At 47.1% G+C, this 15,338-nt stretch overlaps 1 protein-coding gene across 1 annotated transcript in view; it reads left to right on the top strand.

Annotated features, from left to right (window-relative positions):
* LOC137355983 (autophagy-related protein 2 homolog A-like) overlaps nt 1-15,338 on the top strand; it is a 109,149-nt gene that overhangs the window by 39,580 nt on the left and 54,231 nt on the right. Inside the window, 3 exon segments of the mRNA XM_068021686.1 lie at nt 4,513-4,672; nt 5,792-5,890; nt 6,642-6,818. Coding sequence (XP_067877787.1) covers nt 4,513-4,672; nt 5,792-5,890; nt 6,642-6,818 — 436 coding nt within the window.

Consider the following 15,338-nt stretch of genomic DNA (forward strand, 5'->3'; position numbering starts at 1 on the left):
AGCAGCTAGGGGCTAAATTAAAATGCAGAACCTCAAAGGTAATAATCTCTGGATTGCGTGCAGCATTCATAACAAAATGGATGAAATGTTAGCACAGATAGAAATAAATATACATGACCTGATGGCCATTACAGAGACATGGTTGCAAAGTGACCAAGGCTGGGACCTGAATATTGAAGCGAGGAAAAGGTGGGGTAGCTTTGTTAATTCAGAATGTCATTAGTACAGTGGCGAGAGATGACAGAAAAACAAGATGGAGCCTCAACTTGGGTAGCACTAAGAAATAGGAAAGGTAAGAGGGCACTTGTGGGAGTAGTTTATAGGCCCCCCCCCCTCAACAGTTGCTACGCTGTTGGACAGAGTATACAGGAAGAAATAAATGGGGCGTGTAAGAAAGGTACCGCAATAGTCATGGGTGACGTTAATCTACACGTAGATTGGATAAATCAGATTGGCAAAGGTAGCCTGGAAAATATGTTCATAGAATGCATTCGGGACAGTTTCTTAGAGCAGTATGTTCGAGCGCCAACCCTAGGAAGCAGGCTGTTCTAGACCTGGTAATGTGCAATGAGACAGGATTAATTAATGACCTCATGGTAAAGGAGCCTCGAGGCTACAGTGATCATAACAGGATAGAATTTCAGGTTCAGTTTGAAAGGGAGATGTGTGGGTTTAAGACTAATGTTGTACCCTAAATAAAGGCAATTACAAGGGTATGAAGGCAGAGCTAGCTAAAGTGAACTGGGAAACTAGGTTAAAAGGTAGGACAGCGGAGATGCAGGGGCAGACTTTTAAGGAGATATTTAACTAATCTCAGCAAAGATTTATCCCAGTGAGAAAGAAAGTTTCTTTGAGAAGGATGCATCATCTGTGGATAAATAAGGAAGTATCAAATTAAACAAAACACTGTACACAGCTGCAAAGATTAGTGGTTGATCAGAAGATTGGACAGATTTTAAGAACCAATAAAGAAAGGTGAAAACATAATTGAGGGACAAAGCAGACTATGAGAGAAAACCAGCTAGTAATATAAAAACAGATAGTAAGAGTTTCTACAAGTATTTAAATAGGAAAAGAGTAACTAAAGCTAGTGTTAGTCCTCCAGAGGGTGAGCCTGGAGAATTGATCATGGAAAACATGGAAATGGTGGAGGTGTTGAACAGGTATTTTGTGTCTGTTTTCACTGTAGAAGACAGAGAAAACCTCCCAAAGATACTTGAAAATCAAGAGGTGAAAGGGAAGGAGGAACTTAAAAGAATCACCATCACTAGGAAAAAGGTGCTGGGAAAACTATTAGAATGAAAGGCTGACAAGTCCCCAGGACCAGATGGACTGCATCGTAGGGTCTTAAAACATGTGACTGCAGAGATAGTAGAGGCTTTGGTTATAATCTTCCAAAATTCCTTAGATTCCAGAAGGGTCCCAGAGGTTTGGAGAACAGAAAATGTAACACTTTTATTCAAGAAAGGAGGGAGACAGAAAGTAGGAAACTATAGGCCAGTTAGCCTAAATTCTGTCATCGGGAAATTGCTAGAATCCATTATTAAGGAGGTTATAGCAGGATACTTAGAACATCATAATGGGATCAGAAAGAGCCAACATGGCTTTGTGAAAGGGCAGTCGTGTTTAACTAATTTATTAGAGTTTTTCGAGGAAGTAACAAGCAAGGTGAATCTGTAGATGTGGTGTACTTGAATTTCCGAAAGCAATTTGCTAAGGTGCCACATCAAAGGTTAGTAGAATCATCAAAGATAGGAGCACATGGTGTAGGGCTAACCTATTAGCATGGATAAAGGACTGGTTAGCGAACAGAAAGTGGAGAGTCGGGGTAAATGGGTCTTTTTCGGGTTGGCAAGCTAGTGGAGTGCCACAGGGAGCAGTGATGGGGCCTCAAACTATTTACAATTTATATCAATGACTTGGATGAAGGGAGTGAATGTATGGTTGCTAAATTTTCTGATGACACCAAGATAGGAAGGAAAGCAAGTTGTCAAGAGGAGGTAAAGAGTCTACAAAAGGGTATAGGTAGGTTCAGTGAGTGGGCAACAATTTGGCAGGTGGAGTATCATGTGGGAAAGTGTGAACTTGTCCACTTTGGCAGGAAGAATAGAAAATCTGTATATTATTTAAATGGAGAGAGATTGCAGAACTCGGTGTTGTGGAGGGATCTGAGTGGTCTGGTACATGAATCATAAAAGATTAGTATGCAGGTACAGCAAGTGATTAGGAAGGCAAATGGATTGTTGGCCTTTATTGCAAAGGGGAATTGAGTGTAAAAGTGGGGACATTTTACTGCAGCTGTACAGTACCTTGGTGAGACCACACCTGGCGTACTGTGTACAGTTTTGGTCTCCTTGTTTGAAAAAGAATATAATTGTATTAGAAGCAGATCAAAGAAGGTTCACTCGACTAATTCAGGCGATGAAGGGCTTATCTTATGAAGAAAGGTTGAACAGGTTGGGCCTATAGGGAGGCGGTGGCATAGTGGTAATGTCACTGGACTAGTAATCTAGAGGCCCACTCTGAACCCTTGGGGACATGGGTTTGAATCCCACCATAGCAGATGGTGATATTTGAATTGTTTTTGTGAATGGAAAGCTGTTTCCAGTGGCGTACCACAGGGCTCAGTGTTGGGTCCCTTGCCGTTTGTGGTATATATTAATGATTTGGACTTAAATGTGGGAGGCATGATTGGGAAGTTTGCTGATGACACAAGAATTGGCCGTGTAGGTGATAGTGATGAGGATAGCTGTAGACTCCAGAATGATATCAATGGTTTGGTTGAGTGGGCGCAAAAGTGGCAAATGGAATTCAATCCAGAAAAGTGTGAGGTAATGCACTTGGGGAGGGCAATCAAAGCGAGGGAATACACAATAAACGGGAGGATATTGAGAGGGGTAGAGGAAGTGAGAGACCTTTTGAAGTGCATGTCCACAGGTCCCTGAAGGTGGCAGGACAGGTAGATAGAGTGGTGAAGAAGGCATATGGAATGCTTTCCTTTATTGGCTGAGGTATAGAATCCATAAGCAGGGATGTAAGGCTGGAACTGTATAAAATGCTGGTTTGGCCACAGTTGGAGTATTGCGTACAGTTCCGGTCACCACATTACAGAAAGGACATAATCGCTCTGGAGAGAGTACAGAGGAGATTTACAAGAATGTTGCCAGGGCTTGAAAGTTGCAGCTATGAGGAAAGATTGGATAGGCGAGGGTTGTTTTCCTTAGAACAGAGGAGGTTGAGGGGTGACTTAATAGAGGTTTACAAAATTATGAGGGGCCTAGATAGAGCAGACAGGAAGGACCTGTTTCCCCTAGCGGTGAGGTCAATTACCATGGGGCCCAGATTTAAGGTGATTGGTAGAAGGATTAGAGGGGACATGAGGAAAAACTTTTTCACCCAGAGGGTGGTGGGTGTCTGGAATTCACTGCCAGGAATGGTGGTGGAGGCAGAAACCCTCAATTCTTTTAAAAGGTACCTGGACATGCACCTGAGGTGCTGTAACCTGCAAGGCTATGGACCAGGTGCTGGAAGGTGGGATTAGATTGGGTGGCTCTCTTTCGGCCGGCATAGACACGATGGGTTGAATGGCCTCCTGTGCCGTAATTTTTCAATGTTTCTATAGTTCTATACCCGTTGGAGTTTAGAAGAATGAGAGGTGATCTTATTGAAACATAAGATCCTGAGGGATTTGATAGAGTGGATACCGGGAGAATGTTTCCTCTTGTGGGGGAGACTAGAACGCAGGGACACAGTTTAAGAATAAGAGGTCTCCCTTTTAACATGGAGATGAGGAGAAATGTTTTTTCTCAAAGAGTTAGTCTGTGGAATTGTCTTCCCCAGAAAGCAGTGGGGGCTGGGTCATTGAATTTGTTCGAGGCTGAGTTAGATAGATTTTTGATAGACCGTGGAGTCAAGAGTTATGGGGGGCAGACAGGAAAATGGAGTTGAGACCACAACCAGATCAGCCATGATCTTATCGAATGGGGGAGCAGACTCGAAGGGCTGAATGGCCTACACCTCCTAATCCTATGTCCCTATGTTGTTTGTTCCCATGTGGAAACACTGCATCTGTAACTCCTTGATATCTGGTAACACCAATCTCTCCATGGCCTCGGCTCCCCCCCCCCCCTCCCTATCTCTGTAACCTCTTCCAGCCCCACAACCCTCCGAGATCTCAGCACCCCTCCAATTCCGGCCTCTTGCGCATCCCCGATTCTAACTGCTGCACCATTAGCGGCCGTGCCTTCAGCTGCCTGAGGCCCGAAGTTGTGGCGCTCCCTCCCTGAACCCCTCCGCCTCCTTTTAAGACGGTCCTTAAAACCTGCCTCGTCGATCGAGCTTTTGTTCGCTACGTGGGCCGTTGGCGAGCGTGCTCCCGTGACGTGACGTGCCTTGGGGCGTATTTTGCGACCTTAACGGCTCTGTGTAAATGCAAGTTGTTGTTGTACCTGGAGGGTTTGACCTTCATGGCTAACGCTCTCGATGTCACTGTCTGTGCCCCCTCCCCCCCAGGTTAACGGGCAGTGCAGTGCTGCTGACGTGCGAGCAGAAGGTGGGCGGAGGTGTGCAGCTGCTGAGTGCGGACGCCTGCTTCGGCACGCTGGAGATCCTGGAGTGCCTGTGGCCCCAACCGGGACCTGCGGCCGGGCGGCGGGCGGCCGAGTACACGGAGGTGAGTGGCATCCTCTGACCGTTCTCCATCACTCAGGAGCTTGACAGTCTGTCTGGCTCACGCCTTTTATTAAATTCGGTCAATAGTGAAATACACAGTGTGTTGAGTTCTGGGTCCTAATTAACACATGAGACGTCTATTTGACATTTTATTAATCAAAGCCCATGTGAGCTCGGTCAGACACGCCGTTAATAGTTAACGGGAGGCCCTCAGGCTCACTCTAAGACACGCAGCTGGGACACTGGGCTGGGTTTGTAGCTCATTCTTTACCTTATCAATATCCTGTCGCATTGTCCTTTTTCAATGCTATCTACTCATGTTGTTTAACCATGATCCCTGCCTTAACTGTTATTTAAAAACGACAAAAGCGAGCGGATATATTCTCCAGCATGTGTTCCGTCCCCGTTGGGAGTTGCCCTGAGTTAGTCCTGCACATCTCCGCTCCAACTACCTCCTCCTGGCAGTGTGGTCTGAAAGAGGACATCTACGCACCGCCTTGACCCTCCCTCCTCCATCTCCCCCACACCTTCCCGTCCCGAAGGGTTACAGTTTGCACTGACCGTCCTTCAAAATCCATTACTCATACAGGGTGTGTTGATAGGCTAATCGACTGTGGAAGCATCGCACCTCAAGGGATTTGCTTCCCTCCCCCACCGCCAGCCGACGTCCAGCAGGATTTCTGGTCTTCACTCACGTCAGTCAGGAGTAAAGAAGTCTTGCTGCAATTGTCTAGAGCCTTGGTGAGACCCCAGCTGGAGTATTGTGTACAGTTTTTGTCTCCTTACCTAAGGAAGGATATAATTGTCATTGAGGGAGTGCAACGAAGGTTCACCAGATGGTTTCCAGGGATGGTGGGATTGTCCTATGAGGAGACTGGGCCTGTATTCTCTAGAGTTTAGAAGAATGAGAGGTGATCTCATTGAAGCGTGCAAAATTCTTACAGGGCTCGACAGGGTCGATGCAGGGAGGATGTTTCCCCTGACATTGGAGTAGATCAGCCATGATTTGGTTGAATGGTGGAGCAGGCTCGAGGGGCCGAATGGCCTACTCCTGCTCCAATTGCCTATGTTCCCATCTGTACCTCCTATCCTGACCCTCTCCCTCTTCTTTCTTATCCAGCTGCTGATGTTCAGGAAGGCCTCCCCCTTAGCGTGTGGGTCCAGCACGGGCCCCTGCGCCCAGATCCATTACAGACTGACCCAGAGGACTGCAGCCAAGGTAACGTCGAAGCAAGCTTTCGGGGATTTCCAGCATCGAGCTGCTGATTTGAAAATAAGACAGACTTGCGCTTATATAGATGCCACAAAACGTTTTACAGCCAATGCAGTACTTTTGAAGTGCAGTCACCGTTGTAATGTAGGAAATGCGCAGTCAACCGCTGCACAGCAAGATCCCACACAGAAAAAAGCAACGTGATAATGACCAGCTAATCTGTTCTGGTGACGTTGGTTGAGGGATAAATATTGAGCCCAGGACTCCGGGGAGAACTCCCCCCCCCCCCCTTCTCTCCTTCCGGTAGTGGTCGTGAAATCTGTTACATCCGCCTAAGAGGACAGACGGGGGCCTCGGTTTAACGTCACGTCTGAAAGACGGCACCTCCGACAGTGCAGCCCTACCCTCGGTACCGACACTGTCGATGTCAGCCGTGGTTTTTTTCCCTCTAAAATGGGGCTTGAATCCACGATCTTCAACTCGGAAGCGAGAGTGCGACCAACTCAGCCACGGATGATATCCAATAAATTATATGTATTGGGGGGGGGGGGGTGGGGGGGTAAGCTCGGAGTAAGACGGGAAGCTGGGAGAATTTATTTCTGCAAAGGGTAATCGAGTTAGTAGGGAAGGATGCTGAAGCCGAGAGAACGAGAGGTGTTTCTGGAGAGAGGCTGGGGAGGGGTTGGGTGGGGGGAGGCGGAGGGACGCAGGCTTGGTATCTGTGACGCGTCGCTGACTGTGTCTGGGTTCCCCTCAGGGCAGCCGCCGGAAACCTAGCGTGAAGCGAAGTGCTGAGCTGCTGATCGAGCTCCAGGAGGCCCACATGGACATCGACCTCGGCTTCCTGGACAGAGCGGACTTCCTGCTCAACCCCCGGCCAGCGGAAGGGCAGGAGCTTCCGGCGGTGCAAAGGAGGCCATCGGAGCAAACGCTGGTGAGATGAACACCGGTCCGGGCTTTGTCCTGAAGTCAGTGGGTGAACCGCACCTTCTGATTCTGTAGTTATCAGCACATCATCTGCTCATCTGATTCTGTCCATCAAAATGTCATTGCTGGCACTCAGTGTCCACATCAAACACTCCCAGGACAGGTACAGCACGGGGGTTAGATACAGAGTAAAGCTCCCTCTACACTGTCCCCATCAATCACTCCCAGGACAGGTACAGCACGGGGGTTAGATACAGAGTAAAGCTCCCTCTACACTGTCCCCATCAAACACTCCCAGGACAGGTACAGCACGGGGGTTAGATACAGAGTAAAGCTCCCTCTACACTGTCCCCCATCAAACACTCCCAGGGCAGGTACAGCACGGGGGTTAGATACAGAGTAAAGCTCCCTCTACACTGTCCCCATCAAATACTCCCAGGACAGGTACAGCACGGGGGTTAGATACAGAGTAAAGCTCCCTCTACACTGTCCCCATCAAGCACTCCCAGGACAGGTACAGCACGGGGTTAGATACAGAGTAAAGCTCCCTCTACACTGTCCCCATCAATCACTCCCAGGGCAGGTATGGCACAGGGTTAGATACAGAGTAAAGCTCCCTTAGGAACATAGGACTTGGAATCATAGAATAGAATCATTGAAAGTTTACAGCACAAAAAGAGGCTACTTGGCCCATCGTGTCTGAGCTGACCGTAAAAAAAAAAAGGCCACCAGCCAGATCCTATTTTCCAGCATTTGGTCTGTAGCTCTGCAGATTACGGCACTTGAGGTGCACATCCAGGTACCTTTTAAATGAAATGAGGTTTACTGCCTCTACCACCCTTTCAGGCAGTGAGTTCCAGACCCCCACCACCCTCTGGGTGAAAAACGTTTCTCATCTCCCTCTAATCCTTCTACCAATCACTTTAAATCTGTGCCCCCGAGTCACTGACCCCTCTGCTCAGGTAAATGGACCCTTCACTTCCACTCTATCCAGGCCCCTCAAAATTTTGTACATTTCAATCAGATCTCACCTTAGCCTTCTCTGTGTCTAGGAAAACAACCCCAGCCTATCCAGTCTTTCCTCATAGCTGCATTTTTCCAGTCCTGACAACATCCTTGTAACTCTCCTCTGTACCCCTCTCTAGTGCAGTTACATCCTTTCTGTAATGAGGTGACCAGAACTGCTCACAGTACTCAAGTTGTGGCCTAACTAATGATTTATATGGTTCCAGCATAACCTCCCCATTCTTATATTCTGTTCTTCTGCTAATAAAGGAAAGGATTCCATTTGCTTACTTAACCACCTTATCGAACTGTCCTGCTACCTTCAGGGATCTGTTGACCTGCGCTACAAGATCCCTCACTTCCTCCACGCCTCTCAGTATTCTCCCATTAATTGTGTATTCCTTTGCTTTGTTTGACCTCCTCAAATGCATTATCTGACACTTCTCTGGGTTAAATTCCGTTTGCCACTTTTCTGCCCACCTGACCAGTCCATCGATATCGTCCTGCAGCCTGCAGCTATCCTCCTCGCTATCTACCACATGGCCAATCTTTCTTGATCTTGGGAGCAGGAGTAGGCCATTCAGCCCTTCGAGTCTGCTCCGCCAGTTGATAAGATCATGGCTGATCTGGTTGTGGTCTCAACGCCACTTTCCTGTCTGCCCCCCCATAACCCTGGACTCCCTTGTCGATCAAAAATCTGTCTAACTCAGCCTTGAATGAATTCAATGACCCAGCCTCCACTGCTGTCTGTGGAAGAGAATTCACAGACTCATCACCCTTTGAGAAATTACATTTCTCCTCATCTCCGTCTTAAAAGCGAGACTTCTTATTTTTAAACTGTGATTCCACTTCTAGTCTCCCCCCACAAGAGGAAACATCCTCCCGGTATCCACTCTATCGAGTCCCCTCGGGAACTTATATGTTTCAATAAGATCACCTCTCATTCTTCTAAACTCCAATGGGGGTATAGGCCCAGCCTGTTCAACTTTTCTTCACAAGAGAAGCCCTTCATCCCCTGAATTAGTCGAGTGAACCTTCACTGAACTGCTTCCAATACAGTTATATCCTTTTTCAAATACGGAGACCAAAACTGTACACAGTATTCCAGATGTGGTCTCATTAAGGTCCTGTACAGCTGCAGTTAAACCTCCCCACTTTTATACTCAATTCCCCTTTGCAATAAAGGCCAACATTCCATTTGCCTTCCAAATCACTTGCTGTATCTGTAATCTTTTATGATTCATATACCAGACCACTCAGATCCCTCTATACCACCGAGTTCTCTCTCCATTTAAATAATATACAGCTTTTCTATTCTTCCTGTCAAAGGGGACAAGTTCACACTTTCCCACATTACACTCCATCTGCCAAATTTTTGCCCACTCACTTAATCTACCTCTCCTTTTGTAGACTCTTTACCTCCTCTCGATAACTTACTTTCCTTCCTATCTTGGTGTCATCGGCAAATTTAGCAACCATACATTCACTCCCTTCATCCAAGTCATTGATATAAATTGTAAGCAGTTGAGGTCCCAGCACTGCTCCCTGTGACACTCCACTAGTCACAGCTTGCCAACCGGAAAAAGACCCATTTATCCCTACTCTCTGCTTCCTGTTACCTAACCAGTCCTTTATGCATGCTAATATGTTACCCCCTACACCAGGAGCTCTTATTTTGTGTAGTAACCTTTGATGTGGCACCTTATCAAATGCCTTTTGGAACTCCAAGTACACCACATCTACAGGTTCTCCTTTGTCCACCTTGTTTGTTACTTCCTCGAAGAACTCAAATAAATTAGTTAAACACGACTGCCCATTATGATTTTCTAAGTATCCTGCTATAACCTCTTTAATAATGGATTCTAGCAATTTCCCTATGACAGATGTTAGGTGAACTGGCCTATAGTTTCCTACTTTCTGTCTCCCTCCTTTCTTGAATAAAAGTGTTACATTTGCTATTTTCCAATCCTCTGGGACCCTTCTGGAATCTAAGGAATTTTGGAAGATTATAACCAAAGCCTCTACTTTCTCTGCAGTCCCATCTTTTAAGACCCTAGGATGCAGGCCATCTGGTCCTGGGGACTTGTCAGCCTTTCATTCTAATAGTTTTCCCAGCACCTTTTTCCTAGTGATGGCGATTCTTTTAAGTTCCTCCTTCCCTTTCTCCTCTTGATTTTCAAGTATCTTTGGGAGGTTTTCTCTGTCTTCTACAGTGAAAACAGACACAAAATACCTGTTCAACACCTCCACCATTTCCTTCTTTTCCATGATCAATTCTCCAGACTGTCTCTGGAGGGTTAACACTACCTTTAGTTACTCTTTTCCTATTTAAATACTTGTAGAAACTCTTACTATCTGATTTTATATTACAAGCTAGTTTTTCCTCTCATACTCTACTTTCTCCTTCTTATTTTTTTTCATTATGCTTTGTTGGTTCCTGAAATCTGTCCAATCTTCTGACCTACCGCTAATCTTTGCAGATTTGTACAGTGTTTCTTTTAATTTGATACTGTCCTTAACTTTCTTATTTAGCCACAGTTGATGCATCCTTGTCAAAGAATCTTTCTCACTGGGAAGAATCTTTGCTGAGATTAATTAAATATCTCCTTAAAAGTCTGCCCTTGCATCTCTACTGTCCTACCTTTTAGCCTAGTTTCCCAGTTCACTTTAGCTAACTCTGCCTTCATACCTTTGTAATTACCTTTACTTAGGGTTAAATCGCCAGTCGTAGACCCACACTTCTCCCTTTCAGACGGAATGTGAAATTCTATCATGTTATGATCGCTGTCACCTCGAGGCTCGTTTACCATGAGGTTAATGATTAATCCTGTCTCGTTGCACATTACCTGATTCCTAGTTGGCTGTAGAACATACTGCTCTAAGAAATTGTCCCGAATACATACTTTGAACTCATTTTCCAGGCTACCTTTGCCAATCTGATTTACCCAATCTACATGTAGATTAAGGTCACCCATGACTATTGCGGTACCTTTCTTACACGCCCCATTTATTTCTTCCTGTATACTCTGTCCTACAGTGTAGCAACTGTTAGGAGGCTTGTAAACTACTCCCACAAGTGACCTCTTACCTCTCCTATATATTAAGTCTGCCCAAACTGATTCTACATCTTTTCTGAGCTAAGGTCATCTCTCGCTACTGTACTAATGACACCCTGAATTAACAAAGCTACCCCATCACCTTTTCCCAGCTTCCTGTCTTTTCGAAATATTGGTTACCCTTCAATATTCAGGTCCCAGCCTTGGTCTCTTTGCAACCATGTCTCTGAAATGGCTATCAGGTCATACATATTTATTTCTATCTGTGCTCACAATTCATCCATTTTGTTAAGAATGCTGTGAGTATTTAGATACAGAACCTTGAACTCTTGTCCTTTTACCATTTCTGCAAACTTAGGCCTTATCTGCTGGTGCAGTCTTAGATTTGTACACTCTGTCCCTTCCTGCCACACTCTGGTTATCATTATCCAAATCGCTACCCTGCTCTATTACCTCGTCGTTTCCTTTTGTTTTTTTTTATTTGTTCGTGGGATGTGGGTGTCACTAACTAGGCCATCATTTATTGCCCATCCCTAACTGCCCTTGAGAAGGTGGTGATGAGCTGCCTTCCTAAATCGCTACAGTCCTTGGGGAATAGGTACACCCACAGTGCTGTTAGGAAGGGAGTTCGAGGATTTTGACCCAGCGATATAGTTCTAAGTCAGGATGGTGTTTGGAGGAGAACTTGCAGGTGGTGGTGTTCCCATGCATCTGTTGCCCTTGTCTTTCTAGGTGGTAGAGGTCGCGGGTTTGGAAGGTGCTGTCGAAGGAGCCTTGGTGAGTTGCTGCAGTGCATCTTGTAGATGGTACACACTGCTGCCACTGTGCGTCGGTGGTGAAGGGAGTGAATGTTGAAGGTGGTGGATGGGGTGCCAATCAAGCGGGCTGCTTTGTCCTGGGTAATGATGAGCTTCTTGAGTGTTGTTGGAGTTGCACCCATCCAGGCAAGTGGAGAGTATTCCATCACGGGCGGCACAGTGGCGCAGTGGTTAGCACTGCAGCCTCACAGCTCCAGCGACCCGGGTCTGGTTCTGGGTATTGCCTGTGCGGAGTTTGCAAGTTCTCCCTGTGACCACATGGGTTTCTGCCGGGTGCTCCGGTTTCCTCCCACAGCCAAAGACTTGCAGATTGATAGGTAAATTGGCCATTGTAAGTTGCCCCTAGTGTAGGTAGGTGGTAGGAGAATTGAGGAAAGGTGGGGATGTGGTAGGGAATATGGGATTACGGTAGGATTAGTATAAATGGGTGGTTGATGGTTGGCACAGACTGGGTGGGCCGAAGGGCCTGTTTCAGTGCTGTATCTCTCTATGACTCTGACACACTCCTGACTTGTCCTTGTAGATGGTGGGCAGGCTTTGGAGACAGGAGGTGAGTTGCTCGCTGTAGAATTCCCAGCCTCTGACCTGCTCTTGTAGCCACAGTATTTATGTGGCTGCTCCAGTTCAGTTTCTGGTCAATGGTAACCCCCAGGATGTTGATAGTGGGGGATTCAGCGATGGTAATGCCATTGAATGTCAAGGGTCGATGGTTAGATTCTTTCTTTTTTGAGATGGTCATTGCCTGGCACTTGTGTGGTGCGAATGTTACTTGCCACTTATCAGCCCAAGCCTGAATGTTGTCCAGGTCTTGCTGCATTTCTACACGGACTGCTTCAGTATCTGAGGAGTCACGAATGGTGCTGAACATTGTGTAATCATCAGTGAACATCCCACTTCTGACCTTATGATTGAAGGAAGGTCATTGATGAAGCAGCTGAAGATAGTTGGGCCGAGGACACTACCTTGAGGAACTCCTGCAGTGATGTCCTGGAGCTCAGATGATTGACCTCCAAACCACAACCATCTTCCTTTGTGCTAGGTATGACTCCAGCCAGCGGAGAGTTTTCCCCCTGATTCCCATTGACCTCAGTTTTGCGAGGGCACCTTGATGCCATACTCGGTCAAATGCTGCCTTGATGTCAAGGGCAGTCACTCTCACCTCACCTCTGGAGTTCAGCTCTTTTGTCCATGTTTGGACCAAGGCTATAAGGAGGTCAGGAGCTGAGTGGCCCTGGCAGAACCCAAACTGAGCGTCACTGAGCAGTTATTGCTGAGCAAGTGCTGTTTGATTGCACTGTCGATGATCCCTTCCATCACTTTCCTGATGATTGAGAGTAGGCTGATGGGGCAGTCATTGGCCGGGTTGGACTTGTCCTGCTTTTTGTGCACAGACATACCTGGGCAATTTTCCACATCGCAGGGTAGATGCCAGTGTTGTAGCTGTACTGGAACAGCTTGGCTAGGGGAGCGGTAAGTTCTGGAGCACAGGTCTTCAGTACTATTGCCGGAATGTTGTCAGGGCCCATAGCCTTTGCAGTATCCAGTGCCTTCAGTCATTTCTTGATATTGCACAGAGTAAATCGAATTGGCTGAAGATTGGAATCTGTGATGTTGGGGACTTCAGGAGGAGGCCGAGATTTATCATCAACTTGGCACTTCTGGCTGAAGATTGTTGCAAATGCTTCAGCCTTATCTTTTGCACTGATGTGCTGGGCTCCCCCATCATTGAGGATGGGGATATTTGTGGAGCTTGCTCCTCCAGTTAGTTGTTTAACTGTCCACCACCATTCACGACTGGATGTGGCAGGACTGCAGAGCTTAGTTCTGATCCGTTGGTTGTGGGATCGCTTACTGTGTCTATCGCATGCTGCTTCAGCTGTTTGGCATGCAAGTAGTTCTGTGTTGTAGCTTCACCAGGTTGACACTTCATTTTGAGGTATTCCTGGCATGCCCTACTGCACTCTTCATTGAACCAGGGTTGGTCTCCTGGCTTGATGGTAATGGTAGAGTGGGGGATATGCCGGGCCATGAGGTTACAGATTGTGGTTGAGTACAATTCTGCTGCTGCTGATGGCCCACAGCGCCTCATGGATGCCCAGTTTTGCATTGTTCAAAATCTATCCCATTTAGCACGGTGATAGTGCCACACAACACGATGGAGGATATCCTCAATGTGATGATGGACTTCGTTTCCACAAGGACTGTGCAGTGGTCACTCCTACCAATACTGTCATGGATAGATGCATCTGCGGCAGGCAGATTGGTGAAGACGAGGTCAAGTATATTTTTCCCTCTTGTTGGTTCCTTCACCACCTGCCGCATACCCAGTCTAGCGGATATGTCCTTTAGGACTCGGCCAGCTCGGTCAGTAGTGGTGCTACCGAGCAACTCTTGGTGATGGACATTGAAGTCCCCCACCCAGAGTACATTCTGCGCCCTTGCTACCCTCAGTGCTTCCTCCAAGTGCTGTTCAACATGATAGAGGATCTGGATCGGCGCAGTCTTGGAGGGCCGAAGGGCCTGTTCCTGTGCTGTAATTTTCTTTGTTCTTTGAGTCATCAGCTGAGGGAGGGTGGTAATCAGCAGGAGGCTTCCTTGCCCATGTTTGCCCTGATGTCATGAGACGTCATGGGGTCCGGAGTCAATGTTGAGGACTCCCAGGGCAACTCCCTCCCGACTGTATACAACTGTGCCACCACCTCTGATGGGCCTGTCCTGCCGGTGGGACAGGACATACCCCGGGATGGTGATGGTGGTGTCTGGGACATTGTAGGGTATGATTCAGTGAGTATGACTATGTCAGGCTGTTGCTTGACTAGTCTGTGGGGCAGCTTTGCCAACTTTGGCACCAGCTCCCAGATATTAGTAAGGAGGGCGTTGCAGGGTTGACCAGGCTGGGTTTGCCATTGCCATTTCCTGTGCCTACGTCGATGCCGGGTGGTCCGTCCGGTTTCATTGCTTTTCTCAGACTTCGTGGCGGTTTGATGCAACTGAGTGGATTGCTCGGCCATTTCAGAGCGCCTTTAACAGTCGACCATTTGCCATGAGTCTGGAGTCACAAGTAGGCCAGATCAGGTAAGGGCAGCAGTTCTCCTTCCCTAAAGGACACTTGCAACATCTCCTCTCACGTGGTCCCTTCCCCCCACTATTTAGTTCAATGCCCTCTCTACCACCCTATTTATGCATCTTGGCAGAACACTGGTCCCTGCACTGTTCAGGTAAAAACCATCCCAACAGTACAGTTCCCACTTTCCCCAGTACTGGTGCCAGTGCCCCGTGAATCGAAACTCATTTCTTCCAAACCAGTCTTTGAGCCGTGCATTCATCTCTCTAATCTTATTTACCCTTACCTTCCACACTGTCCCCATCAAACACTCCCAGGGCAGGTACAGCAGAGGGTTAGATACAGAGTCAAGATCACTCTACACTGCTTCAGTCCCAACTTCAGGGAAATGGTTGATTTTGACTACACACCATTTTCTACAGTAGTTCTTGAGCAACGCACTGGTTCAGGAAAAATTGAAAACATCCAGTGCTTCCGTCAAGGAGCTGACTGCTATGGATGGATAAATGCATTTGTCCCATTACTTGTTTCTCCAAGCGGTCCTGGTGTTGCTGCCAGTTGAGCACACAGGCAAGCTGCTGAAG

Source organism: Heterodontus francisci, chromosome 44 (genome assembly GCF_036365525.1).
Source record: "Heterodontus francisci isolate sHetFra1 chromosome 44, sHetFra1.hap1, whole genome shotgun sequence".
In the NCBI taxonomy this organism is placed as follows: Eukaryota; Metazoa; Chordata; class Chondrichthyes; order Heterodontiformes; family Heterodontidae; genus Heterodontus; species Heterodontus francisci.